This window comes from Aplidium turbinatum, chromosome 9 (genome assembly GCF_918807975.1).
Source record: "Aplidium turbinatum chromosome 9, kaAplTurb1.1, whole genome shotgun sequence".
Classification (NCBI taxonomy): Eukaryota; Metazoa; Chordata; class Ascidiacea; order Aplousobranchia; family Polyclinidae; genus Aplidium; species Aplidium turbinatum.
Window position 1 is genome coordinate 2,824,617 of NC_137480.1, and position 25,652 is coordinate 2,850,268.

A 25,652-nucleotide genomic window follows, 5' to 3' on the forward strand; every position below is an offset into this window, starting at 1 on the left:
TATATAGCCTACATATTGCGTTGTAAATATATAATGGTGCCATGGTAATGGATAATTGTCTTGTTCTTTTATGTTTGATGACTTTTTCACCCTTTCACTTCATTATTGGAAAAGTTACATATGAGCCAATTAGAGAAAAGATTTTGCAGACAGGTAAGAAATAAGTTTACTGTCATCACTGTAGCAGTATTGTAAACATGGTGGTCTTTAAGAGTTGTAATAATTTACAATTGCTTCATTATTTGCAGCTATGTAGATTGTATTGTTAAGAGCTGTTCCTTTGAAATATTTGTGCAAACACAAATCAACATGCCAACAATAGTTACGGTAGAATTCAGCTATCATGCTGTTACAGCTGTCATGCAGCTCACACAAAATAATTATTATGTTATGAAAATACTCCCACTTGGCCTTAGAATGCATTCAAATGTAGCATATTTCCAGATAACATGACACCAAAAATCTGTCATTTATTATGGTATATACTAGTTTTCTCACAACTTTAAACATGAAGCTTTTGAACCCAAAAGCTTATTGCACTGCTAGATTAATTATACAGAAAACTTTGACAATCAAAATTTTTAATGAAAAGTTTTGATGAAACTTTATTATTTAGTCTGGATTTAGAAGCTTTGAATTTTGGTCATTATCGAATAGCTTTAAATTTAGCACTATGAATTGTCCATTCTTAAATCGGTATATGTCCTTAAAATGTTTGAAGTGGCTATTTTTACCTACTTGTTGCCATGGTTACAATCAGGTGTTGCCAGAGTTAAGATTAAAGTTAGGAAGGGTTAAGGTTAGAGTTAGGATTTTTGCCCAGGACTAAAATTTTTTTCCAAAATACAAGTTTTTATTTCCAACAGCTTTAAACTTTTCTCAAATTAGGGCAGAATTCCTTATCTAGCAATGCTATTGAGGCTATATTCACACTATAGTCAATTTGGGTAATGCGCAGCGCAGGAGAAATAACGATAATGCGCAGCGGTGCGCTTTATAAGAAACAAACAAAGAAATTTAATATTTAAAAGTTGGTTATTTACAGCTAAACTATCCAGCTGTTTAGTGGAAACCAAGTCAAAAGAAGGATTGGACGGCATCCAGGCTAAAATCTTTCTTTTCATGCGTCACCTATTTTCTCTTCATTTTAACTTAAAAAGTCGGATTTCTAACTTCGCTGCTGCAAAGAGAAGAGCGCTTGTATCGAAACGGCTCCAACGTGTAGCGATCATGCACACACAAGCCTTTATTTAAACTAAAAGATGATAGAGAAGTAATTTTGTTTCTTTAAGAAAATTGAAAAATACGCATTTGGCCGCAACAACAGTCACCCGGTGAATGCGTGGCAACCACGTGAGGCTTTGAAATTGATAGCCAGACGGTGATACAAAATGGCGGCTCGGTCTGTTGTGTTTCCCCAGGCAGCAAATAAGTCATTTTTACGTTGCTTCAATGTTTGCTGACGTTGAATCAATATAAAAAACATGTGATTTGCTGTCCAGTGCAGTAAAAGCGTGCTTAGCTAAGCATCTCGGCTTGGACAGTTACAGCACAGAATTAAAAATTTACCGGTGTTATTAAGATGTTGAAGTTTTAGACAACAACAACTACAGCAAAAATTAGTCGTAAATCAACCGGAAACAGTGATCCCAGCGGCTCCACGGGGGTGCAGCTTAATGCGAAGTATAGCGATACATTTCGCTTTCCCACTCCAGAGGATAAAAATGTTAAAGAAAACAAAAAACAGTTTAGTATGGTATTCAGCGTTAAAATGAACTACGGAAGGTATAACTTCATATTTTCCAGGCTATCTAAATCTTCCTACAATATCACATTGTTTGTGTTACGTTCACTGTTCGAGTCATAGCAAGGAAAACAAATTATTTCCTGTTTCGAGCATTTAAAGAGAATGTCCCCACTGATTGATAACTGTTACTGCCAAATTTCTTAGTTAAGCCCTCTGCATTCATTTGTGACTCGTTTGTTAATTATTTGGCTTTTTTCTCCTTTGCAAGTCTACTGTACTAAAAAAGCCACCTGTTTTTGTTTTTTCTTTTATAATGTTTTGGCCTCTGTCGCGTTTGTGTTTGCACCTGTGCTTTGTTTTCGTTAAATCAATAACTTATTAGTCAACGATATAACGTCAGTTTACATCGAATTATACAACCATTATGACCTATTCGTTTTTCAATAATTGCCAATCCTTGAGAAAGGGAATTCGTAATTGTACTGTAAATCGTTTTGTTTCATTCGACAAAATTGCTTTTCTCTAGACGGTCGCAAATTTAAGAAATCTCAAAGTTACCTGTGTTTAAAAGATTGTCTAAAAACGCACAATAAGAACACGTGAAACTCAATTAAAACTTATATATATGTTGTGTTGTTGTTAGCAATCCAGACAGTTCAAATAGAGCAAAGGTCAACAACGATAAACAAAATACATCACTGTAACGTTGCAATAAAATAGACAAAGCGGATGTTACAATAACCCCTGTTGGTAACTTGTGCCATAAACAGCCATAATTTTTATCTGCTATTTTGATAATGATAATTTGTGCCATAAACAGAGTTTTTTAGGCAACTGACTGATTTGTTTTGATGCTAAAGTAGCTATATACATAATGCCCGTTGTGTTGTTATTTGTGAACGCCGCTTCGTTTAGTCGTTTATTTTATGCGTCAGCAAAATCTTACATTTTGTCGACTCTGTGTTTCTTGACATTGAATCAAGGTAGTTAGAAGCTTGCGCCGGCAAAGGCAGCTTGTACCTTTGTGTGTATGAGGAATCATTTCTCTTTTCAAGCTATAAATGAGGTCTGTGCTTGTCATGTAAAGCTTATACTGTAGTGTACTAAACACTGATAAATTTCGTTTTCCCGATTTTGCCTGGTGGTACACTGCAAGGGCACAAAGCTGTTATAATGCAGGCTAACTGCGCATTCGATTGCGCGGTGCGCTTTAGCCCAACGCGCACTGCGCATTCGTAATTAAGCGATTATTGCGCAAGCGATGCCGAAAATTCGCTCGAAAACAAACAAAAGGCGCACTTGACCTACTTCTTAGTACAATTGATCTACAAGTAGCAAGGTACTTAAAAAGTTAAAACTGGCTTGTTTAAGGTGTAATTTGACCAAATGAGAGCAAAGTTTGTTAAAATTGGCTGCGCATTACCCCAATTGACTATATATAGTGTAAATATCCATAGCCTATAATGTTAAATAGTGAGGGTATTTGTAGTTACACCGCTTGCTAATGAGGCATTCCATTATAATTCAACAAATTTTAGAAAAAAATGTAACCACTAGGTTTCAAAAGGTGTTGGTTTTGTTATAATTTGTTGTTTTAAAAATTTGAACTTGGGCAAAAAAAAATTTTGAAAATCGGACAAGCGGTTTTTGAGATATCGGGTTGTGAAATTTTGTTGTTGTCACTAGGCGGCGCTGTTGATGTGCCCAATGTTTTTTGATTTTAGGGTTATATTTGGGGTAGAAAGTTGGTTGAAGTGTCTATTCCACCATTTTTCATGATGCAGATTTCAAAAATGGTCTCAATTTTAGTCTAAAAGCATTAGCTAAGGAGTTATGGGGCATTTAAAAAAAATTGGGGGACCAAATGCCAACCCTCAAATTGTCATGTGGGCAATGAGATATCCCAAAAAAAATTTCTGTTCTTCAAAGTTTCTTGCATATACTTCATGATAGTATAATATTTTTTTATGAGACTTTTGTCCTTTTTGCACAATGCAACCTTATATCAAAGATCTATTAATGCAATATTTGAATGATGCTTGCTTATGATGTCACAATAACAAATTATAGATTTCCCCAAAAAACTTTTTTTCATTGTGAAAATTGCCCGGGAGAACAAAATTTGACTGCAATTTTGAAACAAGGGCTGGTTTTCCCGGGCAATTTTCACAACAAAATAAGTTTTTTGGGGAAATCTGTAATTTGTTATTGTGACATCATAAGCACGCATCATTCAAATATTGCATTAATAGATCATATAACTTCTCATGCAAGTCTTTAATAAAAGGTTGCATTGTGAAAAAACGACAAAAGTCTCATAAATAAACAGTATATATATTATCATGAAGTATACGCAAGAAACTTTAAAGAACAAAAAATTTTTTTGGGATATCTTGTTACCCACATGGAAATTTGGGGGTTGGCATTTGGTCCCCCAATTTTTTTTAAATGCCACACAATTCCTTAGCTAATTCTTGTAGACTAAAATTGACATAATTTTTGAATTCTGCCTCATGAAAAATGGTGGAATAGACACTTCAACCGACTTTCTACCTCAAATATAAACCTAAAATCAAAAAACATTGAGCACATCAACAGCGCCACCTAGTGACAACAACAAAACTTCAGAACGCGATATCTCGAAAACCGCTTGTCCAATTTTCAAATTTTTTTTTTTGCCGAGATGCATTTTTCACATACTATAACAGGCCTCGAAATTCACGGCGGACATGTCCGCCGTCACAGCATGTGATGTCCGCGGGAAGTACCATCTAGATCGGTCACATTTGTCCGCCGAGAAATAACACAGCAACTAGCGATACAAATCGTCATTGCATAACACGAACAATTGTTGCGAGAATATAATTTCCCGTGCATCTAGAAAATGTGAATACTGTATCTCCTAATTCCATTCAAGAAGGAAAACTTTCGATTTTTACGTTGCTTCAACGATTGCTGACATTGAACCAGCGTAACAAAGACAAATTCTTCGCTAAGAATCGATGGGAATACCGGTACTTCCACACTAATCACGCGCAACGTTAGTTCAAGTCTTACGTCACAATGTCTGGCTTTGATCGAGTAATATTGATAACGCAAGGTTGGTTGCAAAATTAGATTCTACGAGTAGGCTATATCACAGCAAGATGCAGCAAAATTTGTTAAGTTTTGGTATTACAGTAAGAAAGAAAACGTCCAGGGAAAATTCACTTTCGCTCAAAAGACACGCAAAAATAAACCTAAAGAAAAAAGCTCAATGAAACTTTGCACAGCAGAAAAAAGTGGTGTAGTGTAGAAGTTTTCCGACTCGTGCCAAGAGCATTGTGACGCAAGAAGCCACACGATCTCGTTCGGTGGAAGCTAATCAGATATGCGGCGTATTAAGCATCTACACAGCGCTTTGACTCTTCAAGCGCACATCGTTGGTCTGATGAAAGCCTTTCGGAGTGACTTTGCTGAAATTTTAAAAAGCCTTCTAAATAGTAGCTATAGTTTTCGAATGGCGAAGAATTATCAAGATAAAGTGATTAAACATGTCAATCGACGTTAAAACTGGTGTGTCCGCCGTGAAACTTAATTTGTCCGCCGAGATAGCTGCTCAGATCGGACACGTTTGTCCGCCGTCAACAAAAACGAATTTCGAGGCCTGCTATAACATATGCTTTAGTCATCAAAATTGAAGACTTAGTGGTTATTTGGATTTGTTGAATTATAATGGAATGCCTCTAATATTAACAAAAACTTGCTTGAAGTTTAATGTCATTCTGACGTACTTTTTTCTAATTCAGCTATTGTAAAATCAAGACATAAAAGATCAACTGATGAAGGAAGCTCACTTGTACATAACTTAATATTGTGTCAATCAACATCATGTCAGTTGGCATTTGATGGTGCCACCTACCTTGCAAATGTTCATGGTAAGAAGTTTCAATGTATTATTATTATTATTATGTATTACATTTCATTATGTGGCAATAGTTGGATGATAATACAATTTGTGGTTACCATTGCTGAGACTTTACCTATTGCAAATACAACATAAAATCCATACCTATTTTGCAAAGAAGGACTACTCAGACGACAAAATTTGCCAGTTTTACATTGATTTAACATCTGTAAATGTTGAATCATTGTAATCACAACAGATTTTGTTGTCTAGGTATATTAGAATGCTCGATTGTGGCTTTCATTTGCACATTTTTTCGCAATTACAACTTTATTTGTCTGCCTTCATAGCTCTGTTGGTTAGCGTGGGACTTTATGGACAAAGAAGCTTCAAGATCAAGCGACGCTGGTTCGACTCTCGGGGTGTGTGCTTGGGCAACGTTCATTAAGGTCTGCTCTCCATTCAGCGGTATGTAATGGACGGAAGAGTTTCCTGGCAACAACGCTTCAACAATTAAAAACTTCACTCTGTCAATCTCGGTGACTGGGCCTGCGTCAAAAGCCTTCACAAGTATGTGAAACTACCAGGATGAAGCTCTCAAAGAAGCTTTCCTTTCCCAGTCCGAGGATAAAGATTCAATTAATCAAATTTGAATTTTTGCAGAAGGTCTTGTCCGTTCGACCTTTGTATGCAATGGCCAGGATATTTGGGTAGTATCATCATCAACATCAGACTGCACTTGCAAAAAGAGATATCACCATCAGCAACCAGGTCATCTTTACATCAAAATTACCAAGCCTACTTTGCTGTATCATGCTAACAACGTCAGGATAACCTGAATGCAATTTTTTTTCAACTTATTGATGTTGCTTTCGTGCAACTTGCTTTGCTGACGTTAAGTTTCGCGCCAAACTTTGGTTTAGTGAAGATTGCTTTTATTCTCAAAGCAGCTTAAGAAACAGTTCTTTGGTTGTTCACTAAAATCGATTGACTGCCTCCAAGTAATATTACGGCACTCATGTGCTGACTGCCAACACATGTGTTTTACGTTTATCAAAAACTGCTTAATTGGTACAGCAGCAAGTGCCAATAAATCTTTGTCTTTGATTAATCAAGGCTGGTTTCACAACTAGTACAAAGAAATTCGTATAAACATAGTTTATCCAGTTTCATTATATATTGTTTGTGAATTATTCCAAGCATCTCACATCGTAATTTAGAAGCTGTAGGTGCTACAATTAACATCTTGTGAAAGCAATGGTCCTGTTATTTCAGTGCGGTCGTTATTGGTCGGTGCTCGTGCGCTCCATTGGCTCAGTGCTTCTGATGCAACCTTTTCCACACTTTCTACTGCCACCTGGCGGATTGTCAACACAACCTCAGATGATGCCGTCAACCAAACGCACATTTTAAGTAAGGAATATCTCTGCTAACAGGTGCATGTGCTTCATAGGTTTTACTAACAAGTTTTAAGAATACGGCAGCCACATTCAGTCCCGGTCTGATACAGCAACATGCAGCCCTGATAAATATTTGTGGTTGCATCTTAAATGTAACCGACTCTTGAGTTGTTGCTCGTACCTGGACTTCGTGGCAAGTGAGTGGCGATGATTGCTTTGTACCTTCTGGTTAAGGTGGGTCCCATACTTGATTCAAGCATCGGGGGATGAGAAGATAAGGTTCTCATTGTACTAAGCCTTCGGCACTAACGAGAGTAGGGTGGCCAGTTCTTTTCTCTCGGCCGCCTTTACTTCAGCAACTATGCCCACCCAAATTATTACACCCTGGGTAGAGGTGAGCGGTGTTTGTCAACAACCAGCATAAGCCGGGAGTCGAACCAGGTTTGCATAATTGGAAAGCCAACGCCTTATCCGTTGCGCCATCCCACCGCCTTCTGGTTAAATTGAAGTGCAAAACCTCAAAAGGACTTTGAAACATGTAGATTTAAGTGTATTCAGGAAACTGCTTTATGGCATTATGTTGTCAGGTATTCTGGCGCATAGTGAGAAAATGTCATAAATCAGCTATTTTCATTAGTTTGCCTCTTACCCATTCGCTTGAGCACAAATGAGAAACAAAGCCTGGTCTCATTAAAACTAAAAGAAACTCATGGAGTCATGCCTGACTCAGTCCAGCTCAGGCACTACGTTTTCTTCTGCCCTGCACAGTGCACAGCTTATTACACTAATACAGAAGCAATTTGAACCAGATCACTGTTGGATTGTTTGTTTTTGTTGCATAACTGAAGCGATTTAATAGAATGTATACTACGTTTCTAAAGGCAAACAAATCAAAGCATTTAAAAGTATCTTGCCACCTTCAACTCCAAATAATGACGATGGTACTGAAAAGCGACTACCTACTTCTTTACAGCAGTCTGTTCAACATTTTAGTGTTATAGTTTGGTCAAACGTTAGTTGATTTATTATAATTCAGACGACTTTTGTTGAACCTTTGAATTCAAGTTGTCGAACCCTAACCCAGGGAGCTCATGATTGACACAGTTTTGTGCAACAGCTGATGCGTTAGTGCGTTGTTGTTTGGTCTGGTGGTAAAAAAAATTCATAGAAATGTCATCATTCAGTTTCCGGTCATACTTTCCAGGCTCACTTTGCACCATTCCTCCAGCTCTGGCCGCCGCCCCCGTTATAGAGGCTTTGAACGGGACTTACATCTTATTCAACTTTTCAAAACTGATATCTTCACAAAGAAAGCTTGCAGTACAAAAGTGTCATGGAGTGGTGTCTACTGATGACTTTGTCATGTCCTTCATATACTTCATGAATGATTCGGATCATACGATGTGCTTGGGAAATTCTGATTGCACCGAACAGGTAGACTTGTACTCCAAGCTGATAATGGCAAATGCAAAAATCAAACTTTTAGGTCCTTGACATATCAAAAAATTTGCAAAAAAAAATCAATCAAATCTTTCCCTGGACCACATATGATCGTGCGGTGCATTGCAAGCTCTTACTTTTGATCAATTGTCTTCCGATGTTTCTGAGAATTTGTTTTGTTGAAAAAACGGACGTTTATTTACAAACACTTCTGTTGTGATTGAGATTTCAATTACGCCTGATAATATGAATTTCTGATTGATTGATTAATCCAATAAAAGTAATTCCATGCGGTCTTTAAGGTTGCGATTATTAGTTTATGACAATTAAAAGTAACGATCTTCAAATTTAATTACTTAATTATGTGTGCTTGTATTGCTGTCTTGGCAGGCCGTCAGTACGGACAACGACATTGCCCTTTTGAGCAACCTCTCACCAAATACTTCGTACTGGATGAGACTCTCAATAAATCGAAGCCTGGGAAATGTTACTTATCTTTCTTGGTCCCCTCAGTTCCAAGTTTCCACAATTTGTGGAGGTAAGTACTTTGCTAATGTAGTTTTTATTCGAAATTCAATTGCTTTGACAAACAGCGTGGTAGATGTTCGAAACTACCTTTGTTTGAGAGAAAGCAACTGAATTCTACTCAAAGAAAAACAAATCTTCACTTATATACCATTCCATGATCATTGTGTGTCTTCCACGTGTGCGTTTCGTGAATGGAGCCAATGCGAGAAGTGAGTTTCCTCGTTGCGGAACGACTAAAGGAACGTTTTTATCTTTTCTCAAATACTTTTCGAAACGATTCTTGAGACAAAGTAGCCTTGCGTTGATACCAAACGGATTCTTGTTCCTTGTCAAAAAAGCAAAATCGCTACATTGCACCCTGATTTTGAAGAGTTTTGATTTCTTTACTTTCACTACACTGAAAAGAAAATAATAGCTATTTTAGTCTTTCATAATTTTTGAAAATGACACGGCAAGTTATTTGTGTAGCTTCAAACGTTTTCTTATCCAACTCGTCTGTTTCGGCCATTATAGTATAGGCTAATACTGTTTTTTTTTGCATCTTTTCTGTTTTACAAACGACTGTGATACGTTAAGTTTGATTCATCAATTCCAGTGTCGTTTCTAGCAACTAGTGCTAGAAACGATAATTGTCCTGATGAACACCCAAACTTTTCAGTATTCAATTCCAGTGTCATCGCCGGTATCCGAGGTAGCTTGTCTTCCCCAGTCTTTCGATCGTGTCCAGATAGCGTGGGCTCCTCCAGTGATGCAGAACAGTGTTGACATCCGGTACGTGGTAGCTACCTCATCCACCCGAGCAAACATACCACCGCGTTCCTTCACTCACGAAGCCACATCCACTGATGGACAGATGTATGAGGTATGTCCTTTCACAGGTGGATTGATCGACAATAACCTATGAATTTAGACAAACATCTCACAGAGCATTGAAAATAAACTTCTCTTGCTACACCAACCATTAATATCTGCCATGTAGCAGTGAATCTCTTCTGATATGTATAGTCGCTGATGTCGCACAATATCTATGACAGCGACGTAAACGGGTCTGCTACTATTCGGTGAGTCCGATTCGGTGAGTTCCTAACCTCTAAGTCTAACCCCTAACCCTAAAACGGCAATGATAATTAGGCTACGGTACCCGATAATTTAAAAAAAAATTGAAAAAATCCCCCGTTAAGGGATCGGACTCACCGAATCGGACTCACCGAAACGGGCCATTCCGACGTAAACATATGTTTGTTTCCTAAAGTCTATTTCAATCGTTACAAAATTTATTTGAATCTATTCGGCCGTGTCAATGAGTCTTTAACTGGTTAAGAAGGCGAGAGATACTGCGGTGAGGAAATGGTTTATGGTTTCGTTGCCGCGCATTATTAACTGGCGATGTTTTCCAGATACAAGCACATGCTGTTGACTGTCCGTCTGCCAGAGAATCCTTCAGTTCTGTATCACTATTCTGCGCTCCCTTCCAATCTCCTCCACGTCTGTCAATCAACAAGACCACGAGCACAACGATATCATTGTTCTGGGATCCTCTTCCTCCCAACCAAGCATCCAGCATCACAGTGTGGTGGTCGGAGGTGGGTAGATGCCACTCAACTGTTAGGAAAACTATTTTCACTTTAGGAAGCTTTCCTGCTGCGCTGTTATCGAACGACAATGATTGCTAACTCACATTTAGGATTTAACATATATGGCTTGCGTATTTATTTATTTCTTGTTACATTTTGCTACAAGTTTACACATTTAATACGTAGTGATCACACTTTGCATGCCTAGTGCCTGGAAGCACAAACGCAGTGAACATATACATTGTCTACCCACAGAGCAACCGGGATGATGTATGGACGGAGAGTGTCTCCCTACCAGGCACCGCGTCACGTGATACCATCACGGATCTGAAACCAAACACCGCATATGAGTTCCGAGCTCTCGTAAGGTTGGCATGCCTGTAGGCTGTAGATTTTACTTTTCATTCAATTGAAAATAATTTGACGTGTATGTTCAATGAAGCAAGACAGGAGTGTGCAGCCTGAGGTCCGGGAATTGGCAACTTCAGTTCAGCAGGCCATAGCCCTAAGAGGGGCCATAGGCCACGGTCGAAAGGGCGCCACTCCGCATTCCGCAATCGACGGCGTGCCTTTAAGTGTCTTGCATGCCTTTAAGTGACAAAGCTACAACTGCTACATGCTCTTGAGCGGTGTCGAACTGACCGCCTTACGAACGTCGAACCATGGCTCTCACCGCTCAGCCATGCAGCCGACTTAAACCGGCAACTTAAAATGTTTTATCTAGTAACGTCAGAAGGGCAACTACAGTTTTTTCTTGTTTTACCTCAGTTCTGTAGCTTCATTATTTTGCCAAAGATCAAGAATTTTCGCTCCTCGACAGTAGGATGATGGCGACTTTCAGTGTTATATTCAGAATTAGTTTTGTATTTGATTATTGTTGCTGTTTTGGGATATCGTGACACTCTGAAAAGTTTTGGGTTAATGTTATGAAAATTGCCATGTGCGTTTCAATAATCGACAAAGGCGATTGACCCGATTTCTTTGACAGGTATATATCAGGAACCAAGGTATACACCCAACGAGTTCAAAGCATTCGCACTGATCCAGGCCCCCCGAACCCACCCAGCAACGTACAAGTGGTTATTGAAATCCCGGAGAGTTCGTTGACTTGGGTTCCGTCTGGAAGCAAAGTAGACAACTATTCAATAGAAGCGAGGTAACATCTCTTCTCTAGCGCCCTCTAACTTGCATGACAAAATTGTTGCTTTTCATGATTTGTGCAACATTGTCTTCGCGTTGTGAACATGTTCCATAATTTGCTTTGTTGTTTGCTATTGCGGTCAAGTGGCTCACTTTATTTTCATAAAACAGGTTCACCCGTGGCCTGGTTTTACCTAATCTAGTTTAGGTTTGAAGTCTCAACCTAATGCATCAAGTTGTTATTTCAATGCATTTTCCGTTTTCCATTTTCCAATGCATATTCAATAACCTCTGTGGTTAAGCACCCGACTGTGCTTATCACACGGCGTTGGTTCGGCTCTCGGGGTGTGAGCAACGCATTTCAGGACCGCTCTTCATTCAGCGGCACATAGTGAATGGAATAATTCCCCGGCAACAACACTTCAACAATCGGAAACTTCACTCTGCCAATCTCGGTAACCGGCCCTGCGTCAAGAGCCTCTACAGTCTACAAGTATGCGAAACTACCAGGCATAACCTATCAAGGCTTTGTCAGTCCGAGGATAAAGATTTAAAAACCAACCAATCACAAGGAACAAAACAGTGTTTCAAACTACTTTACTTTGTTGTTATAGAAACCGTTCCGACCCAGCAAGCGCTCACGTGTTGTTTGGTGATTGGTCAGTGATGGAGGTGGTTAATTCAATCGGTGACCAGCGATGGTTGATACAAGGTTTGACTGACCAGCAGTGGTATGAATTTAGGGTAAGTTCGTTGATCGCTTCGAGTGGCGACTTTGGAATAAATATGCGGGCATCGATCCGATTGGGAACGTTGCTGTGCGTCAACAAACGCAACATGTCTTTGAAACGATTTGATTCTCACCGTTGCTGAACGATACTTGTTACAGCGTAGAAATATTACTAATTACCGCGAAAGAGCGAATTATTAAACAGCTTTTGTAAAAATCTACTCATTGCCTGCACATATTGAGACTTCCATTTGGCATTTGCCGGTCGAACTATCACTGCTTATATCATTTCAAAACCTTCCCGGCATTCCTTTTGACATTTCCTTGTCATCCCCTCATGAGTTATCGTTCCTGTTTGTCTGAAGAATGAAAATGCGGTTATTTTTCCATCAAAATTTCAGCAATGCAATCCTCCACAATGCTGGTTCAGCTTTAGGTGAATGCAGCCAATCCGGTAACTCACTTCAACCACATCTCTCCACTCAGTGATACCTAACTGATGCAGCGCTTGCAGGCAGCAACAATTTAACCTCATCTGGAAACTTTGAATTATTACTTTGCTTTTGATACCTTACTTTTCACGATAATCTATTGATTTGATGACTTCAGCTAATTGTGAAAGTTCAATGATTGGAAGAGCAATGTATTGACAGGTATTCGCCAGCAACAGCCATGGTAGGGGTGACGCCGGCCCGAGCACCCTCCCCCACAAGTACATTGCCCCTGTTGATTGTAAGTTATTGTTGATGGAATTCGCAATTTTAAATTCATATAGATTTGCATGAAAAAAGACTAAACGTTTTAAGGCGGAGAAGTGTTTAAAATTTGCACTGGTCATCATCAGGGTTCTTCCTGGCTGCAGTGCTTGTATGGGTGGTTGTGTTACCTTCAGTGTGTGGGTGATCACCACACTGTATCATTGGTGACCTGCTGGTGCAGTCAGTTTGTTACTTTGTTGCAGATACCAGAGTGAGGTGGATTGCGGTTGGCTCGTCGATTGGTGGCGCCATACTTCTAATTATCCTTGTCACCGCGTACGGCTGTGAGTCCGCCTTGGTGTGGTTTTAACCTTGTAGCCGACAGGCAGTTGGTAGTCAAGTCTGATTTGCTTTGATCGTTTGACATCAGTTCCATACACGGCTAATCTAGACGGCTTTTTATTCAAGATTGTAAATGGATGTGGTCTGTGGATTATGAAATACCTATTGACTTAATTGAACATTTTATCCGCGCCGTGGGTACCCGATTACGTGTCCTTTTTCTATAGTTGTTTAAATAGCGCTGTATTTATCGCAGATACCCGTGACGTTTAGGGCTTCACAGAGCAGCCGGTAGAGGCTCCAGCCTTGTACATTCTTATCCTAAATGTGTTCCTTTTTGATGAGTGCTAAACATGAATAATATCCAGCACCCCTTTTGAAAAGTCTGAGTTAACATCAGTGGCAGCCGGCAGGGTTGCCCAACGTCATCTAAATTGAAGAAAACGCTTCATTCCCAGGTTGGAGGTACCGGATACGGAAGCGGCGTCGCAAAGCTCTCAAAAGTCTCCCCTCCGACATTACCACCATCCAGCTCAACTACGGCATGGACGTCGAACTGGCTCGAATCAGACAGATGACTCAGATTGCTATGGCAACTGGCAACCAGGAAGGACTGGGTAACCTTCCCTCCGACTATAGGAAGCGTCTGAGGTTATTTCCGAGGGAAAAGTTGATGCTTGGTCCTCAGCTGGGTAGCGGGGCGTTCGGGGAGGTATATTTTTAGCTTCACAACTTCCGTTTAAAACTTTAAAATAACAATTTTTGTTTTGTCATTTGTCGATATACATATAGTACATCCCACAGTTGCTACGTACACTCGTACAGTATATGCTGTATATAGACAATTTTACATACAGTATATCTTCTACTCACAGGTGTACCAAGGTACGGCAATTGGTATAAAAGAGGGCGAGGATCGAACTCTGGTCGCGGTGAAGACGTTGAAGGTGACTGCGAGTGAGAACGAGAAGTGCGAGTTCCTGGTGGAGGCATACTTTATGAGGTGGGCCACTGTTGATCTGTGGCGATCATTGATGGGACTGGTCCCTCGCTGACGTGGCATGATTGCCGAACTATTCAATAAAAAAAAAGTGTCAATGAGTTTTCAAACTGTAATTTGTGCATGATTTTGCATTGAAAATGTACATTGATACGGTAGAATAACCGTTTGTGCAGTAACACTCGGATTGCACGCGATGGTTACGTCATGGGAGGAGCATCGCATCTCTATCATGTTGTAGCAACGAATCTAGGTTGTAAGTGCCAACAGCGACATCGAACGGTTACTGAACTTCCTCTTGTGGCTGTCTTTAGTTTATTCGACCATCCGAACATCATCTCCTTGCTCGGGGTGTGCTTGGACAATGAGCCACAATTCCTCATTCTGGAACTCATGGAAGGCGGGGACCTCCTCAAGTACCTGAGAGGCGCAAGGCCATCGGTAATACGTCATGTAGGCTATCTTTTTGCGAAGTGAAGTCGACCACAGTAACTGCGTCTATTGACTACGTAGGTTGTTGACGCTTCAAGAAACTGCCGCTTGTGTTTGAATTGCAAGCTACCATCACATTCATTTATATTCTTCACACAAACTAATAGAGTGCCAAGTCTTAAAAGAAAACATTTTGTAAAAGTGCAATGTAGTTGTGACGTTTAAAAACCCTCTTCACATCATTGTTGCGCTCAAATTGTTTTGCTGACGTCATCAAAGAGAACGGAAGTTTGTATGTTTGTCCTACCGAATCATTCCTTGATTGCAAACTGTAAGATCGAGTCACTGCCCGATTGTTGGACGGCTACGTGTGTTGTGAGACAGTCCTAGTGACTCTCAGTCAATTGACACCTCGTTTGAAACTTTGAGCACTAGTTTTGTCCGTCTCTGCATCAAGTTCTAATCTCCAGCAAAACAAATCAATTTACCAACCAAGAGCACTTACTGCACGACATATAGGGAACGCTGGGAAAATTTACGAACTGAGCGTTTTGTTCATCAAAGGCCGCATCGGCTATGATACTGTAGTTAGTGTAGTAGTAGTATCAAGTAGGTCTTGTACATACAGCACCTGAGGATGGATACATCATTGTTATCCACATAGATGAAGAATTATTTTGTTGCAACATTCGTTGAAACAGTCTTAAATGTACCATTGTTATTATAGACTTTTATAAATTATTCTGTGTCTATATGTGATCACCAGGTGGCAGTAGCACATCTTTCCATGGTGGACTTGCTGGAAATCTCTCTCGACCTCGCATGTGGCTGCCAGTATCTCGCTAGCAAGCACTTCATACACAGGTTTGTCCCTTCCACGCATTTCATACCTTCATAGGATTTGTACCTCATGAACATTCATCTGCTTGAGGTTGAGAATCTCGATAAATGACTTCCTGCCTTCTCATGTGTATTGTGTAGTTAATCCTATCATTGTCGGCTACATAGCTGAGTGGCGAGAACCTTGGAACGGCAATCGAAAGGGCGCTGGTTCGACACCGCTCAAGAGCATGCGGCCGTGTCTTTGGCAGGACACTTAAAAGCTATGTCTGAAAGTGGACACGAAGATTGACTTCCTTGCCTTTCCGTCCACTTAATATAAATGTTCAACCACCGGGCGAAACCTGGATACGATAAAAACTCCATCATTTTGCAAGATGAACAATACTAGTACTTGCTCGATTAAAGCTAATACGTGAGTCGTGTGTAACTGGAAGGTTCCTTTTCTCCAGTTTTGTCCCATTGATAAACCAACGACTCACCTGCCACCTTGCGATGTCATCGGTGCGCATGTTTCTGTTGAGTATGTTTCCACACCGAGTTGGGCAACCGTTTGTCCCACTACCTGGCCGCATCTGTCGTAACCTTGTTGTTCACCCATTACAGAGACATAGCCGCAAGAAACTGCCTGGTATCAACCAAATTGTATCGCACCCAGACTAGAGTAGTCAAGATAGGAGACTTTGGTCTGACCAGGGATGTTGACAAGAACGATTCTTATTACAAGAAGGGCGATGGAATGCTGCCTGTGCGTTGGATGGCGGTAGAGAGCTTGACAGTGAAGCGCTACACAATCCAAAGCGATGTTTGGTGAGACACTTAAGTAATCATGGAGATTGGAGAACTTGTTCATTGCGCTTCGATAGCTTTTGTAAATTGTTATTTTTTCACAATCGTACAATGCCCCCACGTGACGTTGGTACTTCAACCTCCAGTGCCGACGCAGCCAATAATGCAGGCAGTGGCGTTGGTTTGTGTCAACTAAAGTTCTTGCTGAATGAATTTTAGGTCGAGTAGTTTGTGTAGACCTGATATTTACTCGTAGACTACTTTAGATCTTTAGCGCTTCACCTTTCAGCCGCTTGTGTTGCCTGAGGCTGGGCCGGAACTGTTTGTTGCATTTATTTAAATTTCAATTATTTGGTATTCTCGCACAACAATCGGAGTTGTAAGATTTTGAAGCACAGCTTTAAGCGCATGGTTTATATTGAATCCCCTTTTCCGGCCATGGTTGTTTCCCTGACCCATCAATTGTTGTAATGGGCCAATAGTTATTGTCGGTGACTTACCTTTGCGATAGTCAACTTTCAGGCTTTCTGTTTTTCTTCTCGCTAATGTTTCGCTGCTCCAGGCTAATCAGATTGAGTTATTCAACACTGAGCGCACTCATGCCTTCCTCTATGTTTGTGAATTGTATGTTATTGTGATATAAGCTTATTGTGTAAGTTTTTTTTAGAATCTGGTTGGCAAATACAGTTATTTCCCTTTCCTTCGCTCTCGTCAGCACTTATCTGTCGACTTCCCATACCACGATATCAGCAATATCCCCAAGAATCAATGTTTCATTCCTATCGCACGAGGCAGTCGCCAGTTAGCACCGTTCCACCGTTAGTGTTTAGAAGCCTCCAACTGGTTAGCTATACTCGGTCATGTACTTCCCGTTTCTTTTGCAAATCCGCCGATTTAAATTATGACGCTTGAAATGTTTAAGTTCCCGCAAGGCAGTTTGTTCCGCCAGCAAAGTCATGCGTTTGCTTGTCTTCGGCTTTGATGTTCTTTTTACTAGACGTGGAAGAGTATACTACCTTAAAAGCTATCTCGTTTAAGTGGTTGGCGATTCGATCGTTATCTCTTGTCTCAACTCCCTAAGTCAAATCAAAGACACTTCATTGTCCCCGTTAACATCTAGTCAAGGTCTTTTCCTGTTTTTCCCATTTCCCCGATTTATTGGGATTCCTGATGCGCATGAGTGACTCGTCAACGCGCCGTAACATTTCAGCTATCGCAAGATCTTGGAAGTTGTTTTTTGTTTCTCAACTTCTATATGCCTGATGTCAAGCGTCGCGTATTGAAAGTCGACACTCGCCCTTCAAAGGGAGCGGCTATAGGCAGATTCCATCAACACTTCTGCCCCGTAACGACATTATCACAGTTGTGCTCTAATTTCTCATCACGCAGCGTCAAATTAGCACAAAACTGGAAACTTGTTATATTTTTGGATTGTGTCGTTTCAAGAATTGATAAAGGCGAGGTAATGTCTTCATCCCCTCCCCAGCAGTGACCCCTATCATGAAATATTCACTTTGACGAGGCATTACAGTTCTCAGAGAGTGTTTGGCTCCTTGCAAACAGACATATGATGTTTCAATTACAATACATGTAAAGGTAACTTGAAAACTTTACTAAATATCAGACAACAATTCTGCGGTGTGGTTGGTGTCTTGTGTTCAATGGTTGTCTGACTTTTTGTGGGTCGCTTGCGCTGCATGGGTTACGTCATGGTTGGTTTAAATAACCTATGAAGCAGCATTTGAAAACTTTCATGATGTTTTAAATCTTATTTTATGGTTTGTCTTAATGGTTTTAGCATTTGCGGTATGTTGAATGTGTTTGCATGCGGCCGATATTTTATGATCATTAACTTTTTGTTCCACCCTACCCCTCTCCGAGTTGCTTATTGCCATATAAAGTGAGATATTAAAATGTCATTTTAAATGTTTCTTATAGTGTGACGTTTAATCAATGCAAATAAATGCAAATTATGTGGTTCGTTGCTGTGCTGATAACTATGCCCGGTTTATACTCCATACCCCATAGTTGCATCGATATACAAACGTAGAATATGCACTTATGCAGTGAACAGTTTATGTTTCAGTTCACACCATTATGTTTTTTTGAAGACATTGTCATCTGCAACATACTGATGCTTTTGTGTCATGAAGTTTATCTGAAAATCCTTGCTACTGGTTGGAAGCACTTGTGGCCGTTCGCTAGTAACTTCTTGATCTTTTCGATCTAGAAACGTTTAACAAAAGCGACACCAACAATAACATGCGAAGGTATTGCGGCCGTCACTTGACAATTGTAATAGATGAAATTTTTGGGAGCTTCCAGTTCGAAATTATTTTGCGTAGAAGTATGACAAATTTTTAGTTCGAAAGTTTGCTGTAAAATTTGAGACGAATTGAACCCAAGTTAGATTGTTTTATTTGGGTGGGAGCTGGACCCATCTGGGGCTAGACAATTACCTTCTTCCTTTGATATCACTAATTACCTGGTTAAAGAAAACCGTTATATTTGTGTCCTTCCTCCTATGAGTGCTGGACTATTTAAGATCTCTACACCTAGTTAGGACAGATCCACAGCATGGACCTTATATGGTTGAGTACCATGCGTATCACTGTTCGTTATTTTGATGAGAATTACTTTATTTTCTGAGTGTGGATCTTTTTGACAACAAAACAATTCCACCAGCATGACGCCCGGGAAAGTTTTTGGTTTTCGCCGGAATGTGACGTTTAGCCAACCGCGATTAGTTTCAAGAACTTCCGATGTCTGTTGACTGTGCGACTCGATACTCTGAATTATGCAGCTAGTGGTGGAATTAATCGACTAATCTGTGGTGAGGCGAAGTGGCTGGTGATTGGTTGAATTAAAGTGCCCCCTTCGCGGTTGACTGACTCCCTTTCTTGAACCACGCAACAGTGTTGACGGTTTTGTGACATTACTTTAGTTTGATGGAAAATAATCGGTGTTGCAAAGTGAGAATGGTCGAAGTGAATACAGCAGTAAGCGTGGTATGGCTTTTGCAAACCTTGATACTCCATCAAACCTGGTTTGTTGAATGACACCCATCTTTTCCATGTTCAACTGATCTGTTTTGACGCAAAAGCCTACTGTTTCTGTGGTCGTCAGCTGTTTCATTGAACTATTGTTCTTGGATAATACAACTGACGTTGTTTCTAAGGCAATGGCTGGCCTCTGTAGTCATGGCAACTAACCTAAATAGTTCATACGCTACCGACTGTAACAGATGAATCTTTTTCATACTTTTGATTTAGTTGAGAACCACCAATGAAATTTTACCGCCCTAGACCAGTTTGTGTGTGCCCGCATGAAGACTTGTTGGGTCACTATGTCCCTTGATTTTCAATGGGAAATGCAATTCCTCGCTCTTGTGGGTCTTCACCAATTCGTACTCCTTCACTATGTAACCTAAGCCACGTCTTTGCACAAAATGAAGTGAAAGTTAACGAATGGCAACGATGAAATGGGTCAAGTTTGGTTAAAGTGAGTAATGTTTGTCCAGTGGCTGCACTTGATGATACGTATGACGTTTTGTTGAAGCGGTTCATGACGTAATTGTTTCCTGGTAGGTCGTTTGGCGTCACCTTGTGGGAGATTCTAACATTCGGTCAGCAACCGTATCCTGTCTACAACAACATGGAGGTGATTCACTTTGTGAAAGAAGGTGGAAGGCTTCCACAACCAGCTGCTTGCCCGGATGTCTTGTTAGTATTGCTTTGGACTTGCTTGAATTAACATCTAGAAAGTCCCAGAAGCTTTTCAATGCTGGGCGTCCAACCAGTTCCGTGCTGTATTGTTGCTTGACAAACCCAAGCTTTTCATCAAGTTTTGTTAATGTTATCCAACTCAATGTAAATATAAAGTACTTGCACAAATGCTTTTTATTTGATTCCCAGCTTATTTGTCAAACTAATACTTTTCCCTGGTTTGGTTGTTTGTTGGTTTTGTTTCCATACATGTGGCGCAACTTCATTGGAACGATTTATTGATTTTATAATTCCATTTTTCCAAACATAATGGCTTAAACGATAAATATATTTTGTTTCTTAGTTTTGAAAGAGGTTCAAGTATCCGGTTTGTGAGTAATTGAGATATGAGAAACTGGAAAATGTACAACGAATTACTTTCATTTTTAATTGTGGAGAGAATTAGAGAACCTGCAAAGAAAAGTTTTTGATCAACATTTCCATTGCTTTCAAGGTACGACTTGATGAGGGATTGTTGGAACACAGAGCCGACCCAACGACCAACCTTCCAGAAGATTCGTGAAATGCTGGAAGGTTTCAAGGTAGGTGGCGCTGTTGTTGCAGTCATGTTGTCTGTGTGGATCCAAAGAGCCGCGGAATGGAGGCTATCCTTGAACTGCGCTCGCTGTTGTCGCATAATGAAACAAGTTATTCTTCTGTGTCGCCAGACGTTAGAGTGATGTAGTGCATGGTTGACACGTCGAATGATGTCAATAACCTCCTGAACTTCACTGTAACCTCGCTTTTTATCCTTCGCTTTTTCTCGAGACCAAAAGCAATCAGTCTATATAGTTACCTGTCACCGCTTCGTTCCCTTGTAATAGTGAAATGATTTTTTGATTTCCCTTACAGATCAAGTGCTCATTGGCTGACCAGTTCCGCAAGCACACCGTCCATCTGTCCAGTGGTCCGGTCAACTACTCCGCAATGGGCACGACTGACGCCGCCTTCACCGACGGCGCACCCAGCTTCGACAATGACGCTTTTCTAAACGATGAAGGTGAGAGCATCATACATTGATCTGTTTCAATTTGTAACTAAACATGCACAGCCGAGGAGTACCAGTCAACATATTTATATTAAACAAACAAGAAGTAGATTATTTGCATTGCAAGCAGAAGTACAAGTTGTTTTTATTATTTCACTAACGTTACAATGCACAGCACATTCTAGTATGTGAGTATTAAGGTGTTTCATATTATCACCATTTTCGATTTTCAAAAAGCCTGGGGTCTGATGTGATGGGGGTTTGGGTAAAAACTCGACACCCAAAATTTTACCTCATTATGACGTCGTAAAGATCTGGGCACGTGCCTCCTGCCTGTGCCTCCAATGACTTTTTTTCTGCTCTCAGTTCTACTTTCGACTCTTAGGAGCGATCATAGGAAACCGCATCGTTTGCGCATTTTGACACCAATTTTGGCACTCTACGAGAAGTAGTTTTTGAAATACGTGAAAATGGGGTATTTAGAACTTCAGGGGGCGTGCCCACATCTTTACGACGTCATAATGAGGTAAAATTTTGGGTGTCGAGTTTTTACCCAAACCCCCATCACATCAGACCCCAGCCTTTTTGAAAATCAAAAATGGTGATAATATGAAACACCTTAGTGAGTATGGTACAAACTATAATTTCGAAATTCCAATATATGCTGCAATACGTGTGAAGGCATGAAAGAAAGTTAGTTTAAAACATATTTGGAATAATAATTACAATAATTTACTTAGTTGACATTGAAATGACATAGAGACTTCGGAGAATAATTTTCCGAGCGACGACAATATGTCACGATGACAATTTTATTGATTGCCTGATCAGACACTCAGTTAGAATTGAACCAAGCGTAACGCAGAAGGAATGTCTTTGGACAAAGTCAACGTATGCGATCCTTAATGCCAGAGAAATGTTGCTCTTTTCGTAGCGTTTAACCTCACAAGACTGATACGTTTCGTCGTACTGTGGTACGAATAATTCTTTGTGATTCGCTATCAAAACTTCCACAGATATCGCCACCACCGATCACTCAACCACCGATGTGACCGCTAGTAACCTCCCCGATCACCTGACACCGGGTGGTTTGCATTACCTCAACCACGTGCGTGCTCGCTCGGCTTCCACCACTGACTCTGAAGTAACTATGTGGCTTTCATTTTAATTTTATATCTTGTTGTTTTGAAGCAAATTTGTTTTTTATTGTGAAGCGAATCTACCTCAAAGTTGCAGAATATCATCTCCATAATGGCATGATCCGCGTTGGCTCATAAGGCTTAACCTAGATGTGACAGAGCCTACCCCTCAAATGTATTTGTGGTGAGGACATGTACTTAGCAGTATGCGCATGATTATTTGCAAGGCATCCACTTTGTTCTCATATTATTTATACTCCAGTTTGAAACCGTGTGCAAGCAACCCTTCACTGAATCACTGAACTATGCCATGATGGGATTTCCCCCAAGCAGAGAAACCAGTGTTAAAAGTGTCGTCACGCATCAGTAAGTACTTTATTTATGTCCCAGCTAGTTCCCTTTTTGTATCTTTGAATTGTTGTACTTTGTTGTTCCCGTGTTGATTCAACTTTTAACTTGTAATATCTCGTGTAGCACCCAGGATGCTGTTGCATCAAGTTATGTTTCTTTTTCGTTTTACGACTTGAGGTTTCGTATGTCTGAATTAGCTGCACCGTGTTGTCGCACACACGCTAGTTCTGCCAGAACTGTTGCACGGGGTGTCACTGTGCGGCATTTGATAAGTTCTTCTCCAGCTTTGGTAGCCAAACTCGCATTCACTTGCCATACTTTATTGATTGCCACAGCAGCCCTCCATACAAACATTGTTGCGTAGTAACAAGTTTGCCGCTTGTCATCGCTTTGTAAGCTTGTTATTCGCCGCAGACCAGCCACCACCGGTTCGACCCCGATCGATGAAACGAAGCCATTGCAATCGTACCCCACCAGCCAACCATCGTCGCCTAGGAACCAGTACGTGAAAACACCATCCAGCAATAATTTGGTGGCAGGATTACCAGCCCGAAACGGTGGCAAGACATCCGGGTACGATTGATTCGAATACCGGTTATCCAGTACTACACTCTGTCACACACACACACATGCAGGTTTTTTTTTAAGGTTTGGTTTGGGTGAACGCTAAGTAGTTTTAAGAGACCGCAAGTGTTTCATTTAAATACCAAAAAATAGCCATAACTACATACAATCAACGCAACATAAAACGAATTATTCGACAAGGCACAGCTTAAATGATTGTGACAGCGACCAAACAGCCTGCCCAACACAGCCGCCAAACAAGTTTGCTGCACAATCAAACAAAGTGTGCTTGTTGGCTTCTGCTTGTTATGTTTCCACACGTAAAAACTGATCATTATGAGCCATAAATTAGAAATAAACATTGACGAGTATCGAAGGTGCACTTCTTTTGTGAATAACTCTTTGATTCAGCTGTTGGCTGTACCTCCACTTATTCTTTTTTCCGGACGTGAACTATTGATCGTAGGCTATATTCGTATTATCGACAAGATATAGCGAGAAACAACCATTACTTTTCTACTGTAGTTGCAAGTCCAAATTTTGGGAAACCGCTGGAGAAATTTGGGAGACCGTTTCGGTCCCCCAAAACACCTTAAAAAAAACACTGCACACATGCATACACAATGATGTAACACTGTAGTATTGCTTAGGTGTATACACTTGTGGCAATACAGTTGTGTTTCAATATAAACATGTTTAAATGGAGTTGGAAAGGCAACCTCGTGCTTTGGTGGCTTCGATTTGCGCACAAGATGAGCAATTTAGCAATCGAGTTGTCGCTAGATGATTTCCACAAGTGGATTTCATAGACAACAACACCAGGCTATTGTTTTGTTATAATTTCTGTAAGATGCGTACATTTGATGGCATTTTGATTTTAAATTATTTATTTTAAAATTATTCGTGTGGGGTCTGAATCGGAGTCCCTACAAAATCTCAATACTTCGGGTAGCTTGATGGATCAAGTATTTGCACTTGTTTTGTTTCAACAGCAACGTGTCTTCGAAGAAACTGCAAACTAGCCGGGGATACAATGGACCCCCTCGTCGAAAGAAACGTCAAAAGAGAGCCCCCCGGCACCCTCCACCCGAAAGAGGTTGTAGTAATGAATCCGCACCAACCCCCGCTGATGATGACCTCACAGAAGATGACGTCACTCGGAGCAACTCCACTTTCGTATGACGATGATGGTTGGGACATGTCGCTTGGGGTCAACAGAGGTTCTGTTGTTTATATTTGTTCATTCTGGGTCCGTTTGGTTGCTCCTTTGTATCTGTTTGTTCAAATTGTTGTTACATCCTGCACTTGCTATGCTGATCAACAGTTTGCCTCTGATCAAACGCGCTACTTGCGACGTCATAGCTTCTCACACCAGTCGACTACATGTGAACATTGCATCTCGGTGTACAACAAGGTCGCCTTCAGCCTGCACTTGAAACAAACGCATCGTCTAATTCCGCTTCGATTTGCCTTCATTCTGTGCATCATCGCGTATTGCCCGTGGTGCTGTGGCCATTAGGCGAGTATGGCGGTGGCGGAGATCGACTTTGCTCAAACAGCCTTCCATTTATCCGGTCACTGTACACATCACAATGCTGATTCTCCTGCGTCGGCTGAGTGTTGGGTCATTGTAATACTTCCCTATTTAACTTGTTCTCCACGGTACCGCTGCATACACAATTACACAACCAATCATAACGTTACTTTTGCCACACTTGTTGCATTTATTGAACTTCATATTTTACTATGTAAATATTTTTTCGTTTCAAATTTTTTGAAAGTTTTTTCTTGTTTTTATCTTTCAACCGTTTTATCACAAGATGATCATTGTCTCCCAGTTTTAAAGTATTTTGTTGAAGCAAATTATATTTTTGTTACTTTCATGTTCTTTCGTGACGTATGGCAGTTACCATGCCAACCAGTTGTGGGTGCTCTCCAATCCCGTTGCTTACTATGTTCCACGCTGCTGATGTCTTTATGGTTTTATATTTCAATGTTATCAACAGAATTTTTTTCTATCATAGATCATCCTGTCATGGCGGGTCTGAAGCACTTTGTCCGTCATTCACGTTTTTATTACGGTGCAGTGATGTTCTGTATTACTTGTTGCTACGTTCTACTCACGTTGTCTATGCAATAAATGGTGACGACATAATGCGTCATTGTGGGGCAAGAGTGTGAACCCGGCGACCGTCCAGGCCGGGTTTAGCTGAGAGGGCCCGAGGCACTTTTAGATCGGGGGCCCCGTGCTAAAAAGTTTTTCGCGCCCTCGGCGCAAAAAAACTTTACAAAGTAAATTG

The 25,652-nt window shown here is 40.5% G+C and overlaps 1 protein-coding gene across 1 annotated transcript; it reads left to right on the top strand.

The window, feature by feature from the left end:
- Positions 1-25,501, top strand: LOC145777230 (proto-oncogene tyrosine-protein kinase ROS-like). The gene is made up of 25 exons (XM_082588557.1): positions 1-153; positions 5,536-5,664; positions 6,297-6,404; positions 6,909-7,046; positions 8,238-8,467; positions 8,864-9,011; positions 9,673-9,863; positions 10,399-10,584; positions 10,831-10,943; positions 11,564-11,731; positions 12,330-12,459; positions 13,099-13,177; positions 13,407-13,487; positions 13,944-14,197; positions 14,361-14,488; positions 14,800-14,926; positions 15,684-15,781; positions 16,364-16,567; positions 20,134-20,268; positions 20,765-20,852; positions 21,163-21,310; positions 22,315-22,442; positions 22,700-22,803; positions 23,203-23,361; positions 24,345-25,501. The coding sequence occupies exons 1-25, from the start codon at positions 42-44 to the stop codon at positions 24,532-24,534; spliced, it is 3,576 nt and encodes a 1,191-aa protein (XP_082444683.1). The 5' UTR covers positions 1-41; the 3' UTR covers positions 24,535-25,501.
- Positions 25,502-25,652: the final 151 nt, after the last annotated feature.

Coding starts and splice junctions, on each gene's coding strand:
- LOC145777230 (XM_082588557.1), top strand. CDS start 42: ATGGTAATGGATAATTGTCTTGTTCTTTTATGTTTGATGACTTTTTCA. Junction 15,782..16,363: donor AGCAAGCACTTCATACACAG/GTTTGTCCCTTC, acceptor CACCCATTACAG/AGACATAGCCGCAAGAAACT. Junction 16,568..20,133: donor ACAATCCAAAGCGATGTTTG/GTGAGACACTTA, acceptor GTTTCCTGGTAG/GTCGTTTGGCGTCACCTTGT.